General features: G+C 43.7%; 1 protein-coding gene across 2 annotated transcripts in view; it reads right to left on the bottom strand.

Moving 5' to 3' along the window:
* Positions 1-19,136, bottom strand: part of LOC149322877 (metabotropic glutamate receptor 6-like) — a 70,295-nt gene that overhangs the window by 31,278 nt on the left and 19,881 nt on the right. The window contains exon 2 of one of the 2 annotated variants that reach the window (XM_089484093.1): positions 16,293-16,826. In XM_089484093.1, the coding sequence (XP_089340219.1) occupies positions 16,293-16,787 (495 nt within the window). In that variant the 5' untranslated portion in view covers positions 16,788-16,826. Of the gene's footprint in view, positions 1-7,138; positions 7,192-16,292; positions 16,827-19,136 lie in introns of those variants that run through there. The other variant, XM_089484103.1, reaches the window with a different exon arrangement.

The raw sequence follows: 19,136 nt of genomic DNA, 5'->3' as shown, positions 1-19,136 counted from the left end.
CCATATCACAGGGTTTGCTTGGCATAGGGTTTGTGCCACTGCCTTCCTCTGAGGCTGAGAGAGTATGACTTGCCCAAGAACATCGAGTGATATCCATTGTTGAGCAGTGACTTGAACCCTGCTCTCTCATAGTTTTAGTCCAACATTTAAACCACTACATCACCCTGGTTCTACAAGTGCCTGTCTATGCTGTAAGAATTAAACTGTCATCTCTAGTCCCTCTCTTCACAACATGCCTTCTAAGTATCTCAGCAAGCTATAGTTCCCAGAATTCCTTAGGCAGGAGGACATGATAATTAAAATGGTGTGAAACTGATATAAGAATGTAGTGCATGTGCCCCTGGTGGGGTGAGAAGAATCTTTGGAAGCATCCACACTTCTGGGGGTCCTTAGGAGGTCCTCACAATTTCTTGCAACATGTCGATCTAGAGGAAAATAGATGCACACATCCCTACTGATCCTCCCACTGTAAGGAAACATGAATATGACCATTTTGGAGGGGGGGGGGCATCTGCTGCTTAAATGTGAATTTTGGGGAGGAATTTGGTTGGAACAGAATTATGTCCTCTGCAGTGAACCGAAAAGGGAGTTGCATGTTGCATCCTAATTCATCAACAGCATTCCAAGCAGTGGTTATTGGCCATGTCTTGGCATGCACACATGGAGTCCAATGATGTGAACTCCTTTATCAGCATGGAAGCTAATAGGGAAGGCAACAATCTCTCTCTCTCTCTCTAGTATATTTTGAGAGCCCTCTGCAGCTACCATTTTAATTTCCCTTCCAGCTGATTGTAGAAAAGCAAGGACACAATAGCACTAAAAAATGCCCTAGTGTGGAAGGAACGCTTAGAAAATTTGCTTTTTTGGTCTACAACTGCCAGAATCCCCCAGGCAGCATGGGAACTGGCTATGCTGGCTGTGGGATGCTGAGAGTTTTTGCCCAATAAATAAAATAAAATAAAATAAAAATAGTTTCCTGAGCTCTCTGGGGAAGCAGCCTGAGAGTCTCTGTGTTAAGCCCAGTAGGTTTGAGAAGGCATGAAAAAGTCAGAAAAGTTGTGGGGTTATTTTGGTAGAAGTAGATTGAATCATCACTGGTTGAGAGAGATGGGTAATCAAAGCCGCGCTTAGCAGTGAAACTCTATGGACAAGGATCAACCTTTCTCACCTTATTTTTGGGTGCCTTCAAGTCATTTCTGCATTATGGTGACTCTAAGGCGACCCTATCAAAGGGTTTTCTTGGCCTGCTTTGTTCAGAGGGGATTTACCTTTGCTTTCTGAGGCTCAGAGAGTATATCTTGTGAAAGATCATCCAATAGGTTTCCAAGGCCAAGCAGGGATTTGAACTCTGGTCTCCAGAGTCCTAGTCCAATGCTCAAACAGTTACAACATGATGGCTTTCTCACCTAGCAAATTTCATACTGTTGTGTTTGTTCACTGAACAGCACTACCAAAATACGGCTGGGCAAAAAATGGAAGGTAGAGATGAAAAGGTTGCTTTACACCAGCCCTGTCATTTTGGGGATTCGGTGGGAGACAGGTCAAGGAATTTCCACTGACAGGAGGCAAGAGAGGATACTGAAGCCAGAGGGGTGGAAATCCAATGGGATGGGGCTAGTTGTCCTGGCTCTTTCCCAGCTTCATCTTCTGACTCTTTTTGAATTCTTGATTGGGATCTCAAGGTCCCTGGGCTTAAGTTCCTAGAGTAAACCCTGGACCCCACTCCTTCCTCCTTGGCCTAGAAAGGAAGGAATCCCCACCACTCCCTCCCTTGTAGGGAAAGATCTGTAGGAAAGCAGAACCAAACTGTCCCATTTCCCTTTCCACAGCATCTCTCTGTTTCCCGCCCTCGCTAGGTCTGTGAGAAGCCCCATTAAAGCGATTAGTGATGGGGATTAGAGGGGTTTTAGCAAAATGAGCAGTAGCTCCAGTCAGGAACAGATGGGGCGGGGAGAGGGAGCATGCCAGGCTGTGTCTGCTCAGCATTGCACGTCTGTGAGCGAGGAGGAGAGTGTGGCTGCCTCGGTGTGGTGGAATGTGTGTGAGGCTGAGACAGTGGTTTGAGCATAGGACTAGGACTCTGGAGATCAGGGTTCGGTTCTCCAATCATGGAAACACACTGGGTGACCTCAAGCAAATCATACACTCTCAGACCTAGAAAGCCCCATGATAGGTTTGCCTTGTTGTTGTTTCTGTGGGCCTTCAAGTGACCCTAAGGCAAACCTATCATGGAGTTTTCTCGGCAAGAGTTGTTCACAGGAGGTTTGCCATGGCCGTCCCCTATCATTGAGAGGAAAATCCCGTGCATAAAAAGTGGTGCTAGAATTCTTCTTTATTCATGGGATAAATCGCAGGATAATCGTGATATTGCGCAACATTGTGTGATAATCTTTGCGTTGTTGCACGATATTGAAGGGAGCATCCCACTATGCTCCCTTCTTTTTTGCCAGGGTGGTAAAGTCCCATGTGACTTGCCCAAGGTCACCCAGTGTGTTTCATGGCCAAGTTGGGAATCAAACCTTGGTCTCCAAAGACACAGCCCAACTCTCAAATCACTGTGCCAAGCTAGCCTTAGTTTCCCTATAAGGTGGAAATAACTTGAAGGCATACAACAACAACAACAAAAACTGATGTGTTTTCATTTGCTTGGATCTCCCACACCTCAGGGCGCTATTCTGTCCCTGATGCTGTTTAACATTTACACGAAGCCACTGGGAGAGATCATCCGGAGACATGGGGCACGGTGTTATCAGTACGCTGATGACACCTAAATCTATTTCTCTATGTCTCCGACTGCTGCAGTGACTAAGGATGGCATTTCTTCTCTGGATGTCTGCCTTGAGTCGGTAATGGGCTGGATGAGGGAAAACAAACTCAAGCTGAATCAAGAGAAAACGGAGGTACTCGTGATAGGTTCCCCAAATCCAGGGATGGAGTTTTGTCAACCAGTCCTGGACAGGGTCACACTTCCTCTAAAGGATGAAATTCGCAGCTTGGGAGTACTCCTGGATCCATCTCTACAGTTATCATCTCAAGTGGATGCAATGGCCAGGGGTGCCTGGTATCAACTTCGGTTGACACGACAACTGCGCCCCTACCTGGACCAAAAGGACCTTGAAGCAGTGGTACATGCATTGGTAATCTCTTGCCTTGATTTCTGTAATGCACTCTACATGGTGCTACCTCTGTACCAAGTTCGGAAGCTTCAGCTGGTTCAAAATACGGCAGCTAGACTGGTCACTGGAACACCTAGATTGGACCACATAACACCTGTGTTGAAATTTCTACACTGGCTGCTGATTAGCTTCCAGGCGCAGTACAAAGTGTTGATTATTACTTTTAAAGCCTTACATGGCTCAGGCCTGAGTTACTTGAGGGAACGCCTCTCCCTACACAATCCACCCCGCACACTCAGAACATCTGGGAAGAATTTATTAGAGTATCCAAAGACCAGGTTAATAACAACTTCCCATAGAGTGTTCACTGCTGTGGCCCCCAGATTGTGGAATAGCTTTCCGGAAGAGATCCATCTCATTACCACATTAGATGTCTTTAAGAAGGCACTTAGGACAGAGCTCTTCCGGGGGCCTATCCACCTGATCTTTTAAAGGAGATCTTAAGAAAAGACTCCACTTCTGATTATGAGTGTATGCATTTTAGATGATAATTTAGCCATTTAATTGAATTAATAGTAATGTCATTATTTTATTGATTGTATTTTTATATGGTATTGTACTTTTATTGATGTAATCCCACCTCAATCTGCAGAGAGAAGCGGGAAATATAAATAAAAATTATTATTGTTGTTGCTGCTGCTGTTGTTGCTGATCAAGTGGTTCCCTTCAGGATGTCCTGCAACTCCCATGAATTTTGGAACCCATCTCTGAACTCTCACAAACAGTGTGGAAGTGGAGTAGAGAAACCATTCTGTTTCCCCTAGACTTCGTGGTGGTTTTCCAAGAGGTCCATATTCCCGATCACCCGCACATTACCAGTGGTTGGGTGCAACTCAGGTTCACTTAATACAGACTAGTTATCCCTCAACACCTTTGACATCCCCTGCTGTGTTCACAGAATTGTGTGTGTGTAAAATTCAATACTATAAAAACACAGGAACTGCTGAATGCACACCGCTTTGGGTCTTTTCAGAGTGCAGGAGTAAAGCAGATGGTCAAAGAGGGATTCTTAACCCCACACAATAATAGTGAAAAATGTTGCTCAAGCACATTACACTCTAAAATTTTACTGATGAAAACTGGGACTCATGCAAAGTTATAAATAAGTAAAATATATAAACTAGAAGAGGCTGGCGCAGTTTGCTTTTGCCTCAGCTTCCGAGGAAGAGCAAGATTCCTCTCTCTCCTGCTGAGTTAAGTGAATTGGAACTACTTTGGCACTTTGAAGTCAGTTTGCAGCAATTGAGGTAAGCTGAGGAAAAAGGGGGAAAGTGAGAGGAGGAGAGAGAAACTGGGGCGTTTTTAATAGCAGATGGAAAAGTGGGTTGACAGAACATGAATTGAGTCTGTCCTTGCCAAACTGGGACAGTTGGAGGACATGTTGTTGTTGTTGTGTGCCTTCAAGTCATTTCTGACTTACAGTGACCCTATAGCAAATCTATCATGGGTTTTTCTGGGCAGAATTTGTTTGGGGGGAGGGAGTTGTCCTTGCCTTTCTCTGAGGCTGAGAGAGTGTGACTTGCCAAAGTCACCCAGTGGATTTCCATGGCCAAGCAAGGATTTAAATCCTAGTCTCCCAGTGTCTTAGTCCAACACTCAAACCGCTAAAAACCATGTTAGCTCCCTCCACTTAAATAGCGGGGGGGGGGGGGGAGTGATCAAACATGCTCTTTTAACATGCATACTGTTTGCAACAGAGGCTGAGGAACAATTAAATTTCATTTCTGCTATTTGTTAAAACGTTTTACTATCCCTATACACAGGGCCGGCTCTAGGTATTTTGCCACCCCAGGCGAGAAATATTTTGGCACCCCTGTCGCCCCTCATAATTATTTTCACCCCTTGATCTCCATTGTTTCATTTGTTAAAGCAAAACATGACATAAAACTTAGGTTCCAATCTGTCGTCACAGTATTGAGAATTAGTCAAAAAGCCAATTAGGTCTTTACAGGTTAAAGACTTTTGTGACATTTGGAATGGAGACTAATGCACACATATCCCTTTTGCAAGCTGGAAGCATTATTCATTCTAATGATGTGGAAAAATCTGGATCTCATCCCCAGGAATTTGTGGGGTAGTGGTGGTCCATCTATGACCCCTAAAAACTAAAAATCTTCACCCGGGGCAGAAAAGGGTGTCAAAAGAAAGAGAAGAAAACCAGTAGGGTCACCAGGTGAGAGGACCAGGGCTGCTGCCACACTGCAGAATTAATGCAGTTTGACACCACTTTAGCTGCCCTTGGCTTCCATGGTGACCAGCTGTCCTAACTGCAAAGGAGGACAAGGCACTGCAAAATGTAAGACTTTCAAGTAAAATGGAGGACATGACCAAGTAAAAGCAGAAGCCTCTCATATAAATATAAATTCATGCTTCTTAGTGATGCTCAAAAGGGAGGACATTTTTGGAATTCCTCCTGGACAGAAGACTGAAATGTAAGATATATCCCGGAAAAAGAGGACATCTGGTCATCCTGCGGGTTCCATGCTATGGAGCCCTGGGATTTGTAGTTTGTTGTGGCTCCACTGCTCTCTGACTGAGAAGGCGAATTCTCCTCCAAAAATCCAAACCCCAGGATTCCATAGCATGGAGTCAGGGCAGTTAAAGTGGTATCAAATTGCATTATTTCTGCAGTGTAGATGCAGCCTATGAAACAAGGATGGGAATGGCTCCAGGGCAAGAAAGAAAATACAAATAGTAGGCACACTATTTACAGCACTTTAAAAATAAACTATAATAATAATAATAATAACACCACCAAGAGTGGGCAAGCCACATCTCTCAGCCTCAGAGGAAGGCCATGGCAAAGCTTCTCTGAACTCATATTGCCAAGAAAACCTCATGACAGGTTTGCCTCAGGGGAGGGCAGATCTCTTCCTCTTCCAGGACATGTCCTCCATTCCAACCTTCTGTCCAGGAGGTATTCCATTTTGAGCATGGCTAAGAAGCATGCATTTACATTTCTAGGAGTGTTTGGAGCTTTTCTTGAGTCCTGTCCTCCCTTTTTCTTGAATGTCTTCCATTTTGTGGTGCCTTCCTTTGCGGTGAAGACATTTGGGAAGAACACCAAGCTTTTCAAGTGTATTGTTGGAGCCAGTGTGGACTAGTTGTTGGAGCACTGGACTATGACTCTGGGTTCAAATCCCAGCTCAGCCATGGAAACCCACAGGGTGACTTTGGGGGAATCACACTCTCTCAGCCTCAGAGGAAGGCCATGGCGAGCCCTCTCTGAACAAACCTTGCCAAGGAAACCCATGAGAGGGTGGCCAGGAGGCAGAAAGGACTTGAGGACACACAGCAACAAACAACAACAACACAAAGTGGATCTAGGAATCAGAGAAAAGGGTGAGTGAGTGGAAAGGGAGGCAAAAGTGGGTGGATAGGGAAGGAATAGGGCCAAATTCTGGGAAGGAGAAAAAGATGGTGGGGGGAGAAATGGGGCCATGGAAAACCCACTGGGTGGCTTTGGGGGAGTCACACTCTCTCAGCCTCAGAGGAAGGCCATGGCAAGCCTCCCCTGAACAAGTCTCTCTCTTGGCAAGAGAGAGAGGAAGGAAGGAAGGACGAGAAGAAGAAGGGAGGGAAGGAAGGAAGAAAGGAAGAGGGAAGAAAGGGCAAATGTAGGAAAGAAGGGAGGGAGGGAGGGACAGGAGGAAAGAAAGAGGGAGGGAAGGGAGGGAGGAAGGAAGGGAGAAGGAAGGGGGAAGATAGAAAAGAAGGAAGGCAAGAAGGAATGGGGGGAGGGAGGGAGGGACAGGAGGAAAGGAAGAGTGAGGGAAGGAAGGAAGGAAGGAAAAGGAGAGGAGGAAGGAAAGAAGGGAGAAGGAAAGAAAATAGAGGGAAGGAGGGAAGGAGGGAAGGAAGGAAGGAAGGAAGGAGAAGGGAGGCGCTCTGGACTCCACAACAAACTCCAACTCCCAGAATTCCATAGCCTTGAGCCAGAAAGAGTTAAAGCAGTGCCAAACCAGGTTAATTCTCCAGTGTGGATGCAGTCCAGGAATTGCAGAGCGCAGCAAACTTCTTCCCCCCTTTCAGCCTCAGCAAGCAGCTCTCTCTTCCTGCCACTCTGAGGCTTGCAGTGCTGCTGGCTGCTCTGCTTGCCTGATTCTATGATTCTCAGGCTAAATCCACTCTCTCTCTCTCTCTCTCTCTCTCTCTCTCTCTGGCGCCCCCTGAAGTTTGGCACCCTAGGCAGCTGCCTAGTTCGCCTATATGGACGAGCCGGCCCTGCCTATACATTTGTTTCAGTGTTCATGAAGACATGGGGCCAAACCAAAACTGACATTATTTGTTCCCATTGAAATGAAAATAGTAGCCCTGGGTGGGACAGGAACACAAACAGTGGCGTGTGTATGATCCATTCTCTCTTCCCCTCCACTGCACTCTTTATGTGGTTGGTGTGGGGCAGATGACTACTGAAATTTGATTAAAAGGAAGTCTGTGAATCTGATTCAGGTGATGACTTTGAACCCATTATTTAAAAGTCAGAAAGCAGCTTTCCCCAACATAGTGCCCTCTAGATATGATGAGTTATAGCTCCCATCATCCCCAGCCAGCATGACCCACACAAGTGAAGAGCACCAGGCTGAGAAAAGATGCAATGTAGTATCACATTGTATTAGGGATTAACTAAAATGACATCAAATAATGAACATAACTTTTATGATCTCCACAGGACTCTTCTAACCGAAAGTTAAAAAGAAGAGGGAAGAGAAAAAGCTAAGTGTGACATTGGAACCCCAAAGCCTACCATTTGTAACCGTCTTCATCAGATAGAGAGTATTGGCAGGGACTGGATTAGATATTACTGGATGCAAAAAAGATGGTGCAAAAGCATACTATGGAAACAGAAATATAATAAAATAGTATGTCTAGAATTACATTTTTGGTTCCTTTAAATAACAGTAAGAGGGAATGGGGGGGGGGGGGATAACAACATTTTCTTGTCTTATTTACCCTGACCATCTCCTCACCTGGCTATCCTCACTCAATCCAGCAAAGGAAATAGTGGCCCGTTACAAACAGGCAGGAAAGTATGTGCTCAGCACGTACTAGGGTTAGAAAGGGGCGTCTCTTCTAGATGCCCCTAACCCTAGTACGGACTGAGTCCGTACGAAATGGCGGCGGCCGTTGTACACGGCCGCCGCCATCTTGACGTAGTGGACGTGCTGCGTCCACACGTCGCACCCCAGAAATGACGCCGCGAGAGCGATTTTCACACTCCTTCTTTGCAGCATCCAGGAACTGTGCCGTTTGGCTGCTGCGGTTCCCGGACGCTGCAACTGACGGCGGCAGCAGATTGCCGCTTTTTGGCGGTCTGTAACCCACCACAGTTTACAGAAGCAATTCTGAAATCTCAAACACTCCAAAAATCCAAAACAGTCCACATTGTTGGCTCAGATAGTGACATTTTTGCTTTCTGATGGCTCAGTGTATACAAATTTATTAAAAATATTATATGGGCCCTTGCTATCTGCTGGGATTTGGTTTCAGGACCCCTCATGGATAGCAAAATCCGTGGATGCTCAAGTCTCATTCAATACAATGGCATAATAAAATGACTTCCTTATATAAAATGGCAAAATCAAGGTTTTATATTTATTTAATTATATTTATTTAATATTTTTTGAATATTAAAAAAATCCGTGGATTCAGAGGGGTGACTGTATAAGGGGTAAATGAAACATAAACAAATTTCATTTTTATTTTTATACTTGGGTCCCATCTCCAAGAAATATTCCAGAATCTGAAAAGACCCAAAATACTTCTGTCCCAAGCAGTTTGGGTAAGAGATACTCAGCCTGTGCAATAATAACTTTTGCCTTCTTGACCACATTCTGATGTTGCGTACCCACACAAGTCCCAGATTTCATTTGTGAAGTGTTGAGGGTATGCCATGCTTCTTAACTTTCTGAGCTCTTTTCTTGCTTCCTTTCCACAACTGAATCTTCCCTGTCACCTATTTGTCCTTTTTATCAGCCCTGCCATTAACATTAAGCTTTCTCCCCTTGGCAGCTGCTAAGAAGAACCTCTCAACCAATTCTGGCATATGGAGTGAGGAAACAAAATGCCATCTGTCCTATAAATCAGCTGACCCTGGCAACCTCTCAGTCCTATCCCAACCACACTTTCCAGAGCCTCCCAGCTTAAGTAGAATTGAGAGGTCAGATGTGTGTTTATGTGTGAGTGGGAAGGATTTTGAAAGAATAATTCATTTTAGTGTCACTGGGAAACTACTATGCTCTCTCAAACCAGTGTAAGGTATTTACTTCAGTTGCTGCAAACTGAGTTCCAAGTGCAAAAGTAGTTTGTACTCAGTGAATTTAGCAGGAGGGAGAGAAGAGGAAGAGATGAACTCTTGCCCTCCCCAAAAGGCAAAGGCAAAAATAAACTGCGGCAGCTGCTCCTAACTTATCTGTTCTTCCTCATCAATATCTTTTGCCATTTTGACCACAGTCTGATATTGCTTGGCCATTTGTGTCCCAGTTTTCATCTGTGAAATGTTTATAACAATAATAAATGTGGAGATGTCAATATGGTAAAACCTAGCTTTTATGAAAGAGAAGACACACAAAGGGACAAAAGCGAATCATTTCTGTCTTATGGCAACTATAAGGCGAACCTATCATAGGGGTTTCTTGGCAGGCTTTGTTCAGAGGGGGGTTTGCCATTGTAATCCTTTCAGGCTGAGAGAGTGTGACTTGCCCAAAATCACCCAGTGGGTTTCCGTGGCTGACTGGGGATTCAAACCCTGGTCTCCAGAGTCATACTCTAACTGTAGCTGCTATTAAAAACAAATTAGGAAAGTTGTCTGGATATTTCGAGAGGGAGTGCCGTGTTAAAAGCCTGTCACTCCAAGGATAGTGTTGTTGAGGGATGAAGAACTGTACAACCTAATGTTTATGGGCAACATTTATCAAAAAGCTTTTGCTGATAAATCTTTATAATGCCATTATACAAGGTCAACAATCTATTTAAAGTGTTTGCTTATTAATTGGCAAGAAATATATTGTACAAGGTTGGTGATGTTAATTGCCATCAAGTTAACTTCGACAAATGGTGACCCTATGAGTGAGCAACTTCCAAGTCTCTCATGTTTTGCAAAGCATGCCTTCCTTGACTGAGTCTATCCACCTGTAATATGGTCTTCCTCTTTTCCTACTGCTTTCCAATTTACTGAGCATCATTCACTTTTCTAATGAGTCCTGTCTTTCCATGATATGTCCAAAGTACAACAGTGTTAGTTGACTCATCTATTGTACAAGGTTAAAACATTAAAAAAAAAACCGGACCTATATCAAACTGTTAGTCCCAACTTGTGTAAAGGCACTGAATCAACTGATCAGTGTTAAGCCAATATTTATATTTATAGAAATCCCAGTAATTCAATGAGTCTGTGTACCCTAACAAGTGCGTGTATAGGCCAGAATAGTGTTGGTATGCTATGTTGGTAGAAGAAAAAAGGCATGAAGGAAATAAGACACTGGAGAAACAAGATGCTTGGAGCCAGGAGATTTTGTCTGTCTTTCCTTGCTAGCACTGCATGAGCCCTGAAAAACTGCAGTGCTACCAAAGTGTGCCAATAGGATTCCAGCCACAGGGGTCAAGAAAATTTTATATCCTAGGGTTTAAGTAGTGCATTTTGAGTTGTTTCCTCCAAGATAAGATTCAGAAATAATCTTATCCGGTCTGAAAGAGACCTGCTTCTGTCATATCTTATAATCTCATAGGAATTTCTGAGGAATTAAAAGTATGAACCCAATTCTATGGAACAGTTGATTTCCCCCCCCCCAAAGACATAGCTGTGTCAGTATCTTGTGGTATAAAACGGAGGAAAGGAGGGGAAGGCAGAAAAGGGAGAGGAAATGGGGGAATGTAACAGCACCTGTAAGACTGGTTTTTATTTTAGCATCATCATCATCATAATAATAATAATAATAATAATATTTTTTTTATTTATATACCGCCTTTCCAAAGATCAAGGCGGTTTAACAACATAGTTAAAAACATCCACAATACAATAAAATCAACAATAAAGTCAGGATAAAACACAATTATATCATCCCTCAAAAAAAAAAAAAAAATCTCAAGCCAGCTTCCAATGCTGCTGAGAGGGGAGGGGAGAGTACTTCGGGGGTCAGGGGTATGCCTGCTGGAACAGGTGTGTCTTCAACCCCTTCTTGAATTGGTCCAGCGAGGCGATTGAGCGGAGCTCGCCGGGAAGCGAGTTCCAGAGCTTGGGGGCAGAAATAGAAAAAGCCCTCTGAGTGGTGATGGCATACCTAGCATCTGAAACCCTTAACAATTGCTTCCCGGCTGACCTGAGTGTGCGAGGCGGATTGTATGGAGAGAGGCGGTCCTCCAAGTACCCTGGGCCCAAGCCATTTAGGGCTTTATAGGTAATAACCAACACCTTGTATTGCGCCCGGAAGCGAATAGGCAGCCAATGGAGGTCTTTAAGGACCGGTGTTATATGACTGGTCCTGGAAATACCAGTGATCAGTCTTTCCGCCATATTCTGCACCAATTGCAGCTTCCGGGTAAGGTATAAGGGTTGCCCCATGTAGAGCGCATTGCAGAAATCCAAACGAGAGGTTACCAGAGCATGTACTACCATTTCAAGGTCCTCCCGGCCCAGGTAGGGACGCAGCTGGCGTATCAACCGAAGCTGATAACATGTGCTCCTGACCGTCGCATCCGCCTGTGGTGTAAGGTGGAGCGACGAGTCAAGGAGCACCCCCAGACTGCGAACAGAGTCTTTCACGGGAAGCATGATCCCGTTCAGGACAGGTGGAAACACCGCCATCCCCGGGCCAGGAGGACCTATCACAAGTACTTCCATTTTCTCTGGATTCAAACTGAATCTGTTTTCCCTCATCCAGCCCATTACCGACTCCAGACAGGCAACGAGAGGAGAGATGCCATCCATGGTCACTGAATCAGTTGGAGATATAGAGAAGATTATTTGGGTGTCATCAGCATACTGATAACCCCGCGCCCCATGTCTCCAGATGATCTCTCCCAGCAGTTTCATGTAGATGTTAAAAAGCATGGGGGACAAAATGGCTCCTTGAGGGACACCAGATGTAAGGGCCCTCTTATCGGAGCACACATCCCCCAGCTGCACCATCTGGAACCTTCCCGAGAGGTAGGAACGGAACCACTGGAGTGCAGTGCCCCCGATTCCTAACTCTCTCAGGCGCTCCAGAAGGATACCATGGTCAATGGTATCGAAAGCCGCCAAGATGTCCAAGAGCACTAACAGGGACACGCTACCCCTGTCCATGCCCAGACGAAGATCATCGACCAAGGAGACCATGGCAGTCTCAACCCCGTAGCCTGCCCGAAAGCCGGTTTGAAATGGGTCTAGCATGAGCTTTGTGGATACAAGTCCACTTCTTCAGATGCAGCACAGATTGATATTAACACCTCAGGTTATAAGGCATATTTTATACAGTTGTGTGAGTGGGACAGAATGTAATAGGATCTAGAAAGATGCAAATCATGTCCCCTTGCTATACATATTTAAAGGGCTGGCAAGGCAATGCAAGTCTTTCAGATCTTTACAGTGTAAAAGCAATAAATCTGCTTACTCAAAGTCCATTACCTTCGGATCAAAATGTTAACTGAGAAGATTCCTTTTGCTATATTTGCAGTAGTGAGGACTCTTGCATTAACTTAGCAATATGGTCAAAAGTGTATAAATATGCTCTGGGCAGATGAACATCGTCACTATCTTGAAGCTCATCAGTGTGTAAATTCCAAACTGTGCCATGGGTCAGTCTTATATGAAAGGTGAATATATTGCCCTGGCATGTAGTAGGGATCTCTCTGTAACTAGGCAGCTATTTATCAGGGTGCATGCATGCACGCACGCACGCACACAAACACACACACACACACACACACCTATAAAAATGTACACTTCTTTATGTGTGTACCTAACTACTTTATGGTTGTAACCAATTACATAGTATTGTAGGGAAAAGTAAACCCACCATTCCATGGGCCCATATGTTCCCCACCACTGCATTAGAATGCTACAAGCAGAATCCTAAATATGTTAGTATGGTCAACTGACTTTCGTAGATGATATTCCCAAGCAAGTGTGTACACAGCCATGAGATACCCTGAAGGGTGTACATAGCCATAGCTTCCTTGATTGAGTCAATTTTCCAATCAGTCATGATGTCTCATGATATTGTTGCTGTTTGTCTTCTGGTCATTTCCAACTTATGGCAACCCTAAGGTGAGCCTATCATGGGGTTTTCTTGGCGAGATTTCATCAGAGGGGTGTTGTCTTTGCTTTCCTCTGAGACTGAGAGAATGGGGGTTTCCTTGACTGAGCAGGGATTTGAACCTTGGTCTCCAGAGTTATAGACCAACACTCAAACTCCTATACCACACTGGCTCATGATATAGGGTTACCATAAAGTGAAGTTGACTTCGGGGCAAATAACAACTGCAAGGTGTTTATACAGGACAGCAGTCTTAATGTTGTAAAGGTTCATTAGCCAGTTTTTGACCAAGTTCCCCACATATTTGTCAAATTTGTTTTGCAATGTTTCTGGTTTTGTCTTCTATAGTAATGGGAAAAGTTGAATATAATTTGGAAGAGAGGTGAGACAAGTATATCACCCCAAGTTTGCTGTCCTATTTTCAGACTACATAGCAAGGTGGCCTCTCTTCTTGGATTTATTTTTCCCAGTGATTCCTTACTGATTATTGCCAGCAATCATTCTTTTTCATAGCTGGCAGGCACCATTTTCTCTATTTATTATTTTTTCTTAAAAGTCACAAGTTGCCTGAAAAAGGGCAGTCCTCTTATTCTGAGTTGGCTTCACGCTGATACCGTGATGCCAATCATCTTTGGTTTCTAGGTGGAAGTAAATGGTGCCTAGTGTGTGGCAGGAGAGATTGCAATCAGCACCACTACCAGGACCATAAAAAGGGGTGTGTGGGCAAGAAAGTGTCTAGTAGAGGGAGGCCTTTTGTAATCTTTTCTACATATAATTTGTTGTTAACTTGCTGTCAAGTCAACTTTGACATATGGCAATTCTTTGAATGGGAGAATGACCAGCTGCCCTGCTCAGGTCTTGAAAACTCAAAGCCATGGTTTCTTCACTTTCTTCACTTTCACTCCACCTGCAGGGTGATCTCTTTCTTTTCCTGCTACCTCCCACTTTACGGTACATTATCATTTTCTCCAGTGAGTCACATTGTCTCACGCCCAAAGTATAACAGCCTGAGTTTGGTCAGTTTGCCTTCTAGGAGACTTCAGCCCTCATTTAATCTAGGATCCATTCATTTGTCTTTTTAGAAGTTCACGGTATCTGTAGAACTCTCCTCCAGGACTACATTTCAAATGAGTTTATTTTCTTCCTGTCAGTTTTCTTCACTGTTCAGCTTTCAAATCCATACACAGAAATCGGAAATCTGATGGCATGGATAATTCTGACTTTGATATCTACTGACATATCTTTACACTGGACGATCTTATCTATTTCCTTCATAGCTGAATCCACATTGCAGCAATAATCCAGGTTGGCATCACTTAACTGCTATGGCTCACTGCTATGGAATCCTGCAAATTGTAGTTTTATGAGACATTTAGCCTTCTCTGTCAGAGACTTCTGGTGCTATGAAAAACTATATTTCCCAGATTCCACTGCACTGAGCCATGGCAGTTAAAGTGATGTCAGCCTGCATTATTTCTGCAGTGTGGATGTAGCCCTAGTCTTCTATTTCTTGACTAGAATCTTCATTTTGGCTAATGACTGAGCCTAGGTTTCCAAACTCTATTTTGATATCTTCATTAATCACTTTTTAAATCATCTGTGGTAATGATTTAATTATATGATATAATTCAGTTGATGACCAGAGGTCTTAGTAGTCTCTCATTCATAGGGGATCTTGATGGTCTCACGTTCATAGGGTTGCTATAAATTGAAGTTGATTTGATGGCAAATAACATTAATAAATTATTACATGTGGTCACGTATAGTACAGTCTATTTTGAGCAAATAAAAGTTAGCATAAGAACATTAGGCTCTATACAAGTGGAGATACACTAAAATTAGCAGATTCTCTATGTATGTCTGATCTCTCTAGCATAACTGCCAGTTCACTCAGTGGTCCAAAACACACTGCAGAAATAATTCAGTTTGAGACCACTTTAACAGACCTGGCTCAGTGCTAGGGAATCCTGCAAATTGTAGTTTATTTTGGCACCATTGCTCTCTGACAGAGGCTAAATGTCTCACAAAACTAGAGATCCCAGTATTCTCTAGCACTGAACCACTCACATACATGTTCAAATGCCTCTCTTACTAGTACGCCGTTGACTGTAATGGTATCTGAAAGTAAGTACCACTGACAACAAAATAACTAACTTCTGAATACATGCACAGAGAAAATACAGTCTTGCAGTTGACTGTCATTTTGATAATGTTGATGTGAGCCTTAGCTTAGTTTGAGTTTAGTTTAGTTATGCTGGCATAAAATGAAACTAAACCAAAGCAGATATACCCCTGAACTGTTGAAATGTTTATATACAGTCAATAACACTCAGTAGTTAAGCCAGCGTCTAGAGAGTTTTCAAACATTGGTGCAATAAAACCACAACTATTTCAGCCAATCACTACAGAATTTACAAATGTTCTAGCCAATGATAATATCTACTCTCCCCCTTTTTGCAGGTTTATTGGTAAAACCAGAGCTTCTGGGAGTTATTTTTGGACTATAACTCCCTGAAACCCCCATGGCCATACTGGCCAGGGGATTCTGGGGTTCTGGTCCAAAGAAAGGTTCTGGGCAAAATTTCTCTCGCTTTTGGCCTACCAAACTATGAACTGTATACATTTGAGATCTGGTTCTTTTCAGTGCCACAAAACTTAGGTTTCCTAACAAGTTGATCAAAGCCAGTGTTTGCTTTAGGAATCAAAATTTAAATAAATGCAGGCAGCATTTCAGGAATCCTCCTCCCCTTCAAGTCAGTGGTCTCATGGTTTCCCCTTGAGAACAGGCCCAGGTTCAACACCATCATCACCCCCAGCAACCCCACTGCTCTTCAGACCTCTTTCTTAGGGCTCTTTCTGAAAGGCCTGTCTCTCTACTTACGGCAAAGAGACGAAGCACGTTGGCCACCATGATGGAGACAGAACTGGCAGAGGCCCCAATGACAGCCACCACTCTCTCCGGCTTGGTGATGATGGGGGGTTCGCCGTTGGAGCAGCGCACATCAGATGTGTCCTTCTGGATCAGGGCCTGGACAAAAGTCAAAGATTGCTCCAAGGCATAGGTGTCGCGAGAGCAGGTGTCCAGGATGCGAGCCCCCAGAGTGATGTTGGGGAGCACGTCAGGGTCGCTGTTAATCTGATCCAGAGCATAAAGCATGGCCTCCATTCGGTGGATCCCCTTCTCCTTCTTCACTTCCCCACATGGCACACCAGCTGGGCCCCGGGCATGAACAGGGAAGAGCCCTCCTAGTGTTATGTCCCCTTCTATCTTGATTGAGTGTGGCTGGGTGGGTGACTGGCCAAACACCCAACCTGGGCTGGATCCCAAAGCCCACAGCGCCCATAGCCAAAGTAATGGGAAGGCAGCAGGGTCCATTGCGTGTGGTCTTGTTGGGGATTCCAGGATGCTTATGGCCTGGAATAAGAAGGAGGCAAGATTATTAGTATCTTGTAAACTGCTGTGATCAAAGGAATGGCGGTATATAAATAAAATCTCATTCATTCATTCATTCATTAGAAAAGGAGAAGGGAAGGATCACAAGTCAGCAGCAGACTACAGGAATGGGTCACACAAAAGGTACTGACCTTCCCTGACTGTCTACAGATTCCCCACCCCAGATTTTAACTATAAAAACCTTTTCAAAGGCAAGGTACATCCCTGGAATGCTTGTTGTTGGTGCTATGCACTTTCAGGTTGGAAACTAGAAGGTGAACTATCATGGATTTTTCTGGGGGCAAGATTTGTTCAGAGGGGGATTTGTCATTGCCTTCCTCTGAGATTGAGAGTGTGTAACTTGCTCAAGGTCACCTGGTGGATTTCCATGATACAGCAAGGATTCAAATCCTGGTCTAACAGAATCATAGTCTAATGCTCAAACCACTATACCACACAGACAACTGAAGTGATCCTCAGCCCTGGGGCAGTTTCCCACTCTTGCTTTAATGAAAAGTCGGGCCCTAGTGTTAGATCTGTGTTGACTCATTCACTCATGCAAACCATCATTTGCAAAACTTAGAAATGTTCCTTTTGCAGATTAACTTCTCCCAGTTCCCTATGGGTCACTAGAGGAGGAAGCTATTGAAGTAATTGGTCATTTTCTAACATACTCAGGGCTTACTCCATTGGAGGCTTAATAGATAGTGCTTGAGGTGTAAAAAGCAATGTTTGTGTCGGTGACTTGTATAATCAGTCCCCTTCCAAATTAATTCAACCCAGCAGCTGTGTCCACAGAGACAAGAAAAACAGAGTCACACATCAGTGGGACTTCTGCCCTTTAGGCTGGTCACCAGCTGAATTCAGCCATGTACAAAGCAACCATTATCAAGGGGGAAATAAGAACAGCATCCCCACTGCCTCCTTTCATCTATTTTGCACTGCTGTCCACATATTTCTTTCTTTTATATACTTTTTTACCCTCGCCTCATTTAAAAAATAAAAAACTAGGAGATTATCGGTAGTATCAGGTAAAACAAAAGAGCAAATAAACTCCAAGGACAAACAACACCCAGACATTTTTAAAAGTCCATCATGAAAACCACAAGTAGAAAATCTAACAGTGCAATCGATAAAAGACCTTGAGACCCAGAACTGGGTGGGATATAAAATCACCATCATTAACATTACCATCACCACCAAGAAGAAGAAGAAAAATGAATTTACCATAACCCTTGGGCAAAACTGTATATACCTATGTACAACTCTAGAAACTTTAGTCATAAAATTGATTCACGAAATCTAGTTGACTTATCCATGGGTCAATGTAAATACTGTACTTTTACTCATATGTGTGTGTGTACCTATCTATACATACATGTATATGTAACTATTCCCTGGTGAATGAAAAAAGTGTAATCTGCCCTGGAAGCACTGACCATCCAGGCTTTACTATAAGAGCAAATAGTTATGCCTGTAGGTTTTTTTGGTATTGCTTTCCTTTGCCTTGTCCTTTAAATCCTTCATTACATGCCCCTAAATTTTACCCTCGATTTATCCAAGGGTCATATCAAAATCTATAATTTTGGCCCCAAAACATGCCCTCAACTTATACATGACGTTGACTTATAGTTGAATATATATGGTACTCACTCCCCTCCACTCTTTCATTCTTCCAGCTTTTAGGGTGAGTGCAAACAGTTTCACCAGCTGGAATTTTGTAAGCTCTTTGGCATCGCTTCCTTTGCTTCATCCTGTAGATCCTTTGTTACATGCCCTTTAGTTTTACTCTTGGCATATCCACGGATCATATCAAAATCCATAATTTTGGCTCCAAAACTTGTCCTCGACTTATACATGAGGTCAACTTATAGTCAAGTATATACAGTAACCATTTTTAAACACAGAACCTCCAAACTTGTAAGAACAGAAGTCAAGTGAAGGGGATTATATTGAGAAGTCTTGACTCCTGGTCACCACCCCCCAGTATTTAGGACTGTGTAGGATTCTAGATTTTCCTTATTTTTGTTGGAAGCGTGAGCTCCCTGTTCAACAGGACGAAGTCTGATGTTTACCATAGGTATGACTCTATAAGTGGTGGTTAAGTGGGGTGTGTGTAAGTCAAGATACAAGACTAAAATGCATTATGGGTACATATGTGCACATGTACAGACATGCACACAGAAACATGGCTCAAAGGAGCTGGTTGATTGGAAAGGAGAGTAGTTCGATTGGGAGATGTATTTGAACTGCTGATGGGTTGGCAGATAGATGCTTTGTGATATCTTAACA

The sequence above is a fragment of the Sceloporus occidentalis genome, unplaced genomic scaffold, assembly GCF_023333645.1.
Source record: "Sceloporus occidentalis isolate IW3139 unplaced genomic scaffold, rSceOcc1.0.p SCAF_1, whole genome shotgun sequence".
NCBI classification, from domain to species: Eukaryota; Metazoa; Chordata; class Lepidosauria; order Squamata; family Phrynosomatidae; genus Sceloporus; species Sceloporus occidentalis.
This window is presented reverse-complemented; position numbering and strand designations above follow the sequence as displayed.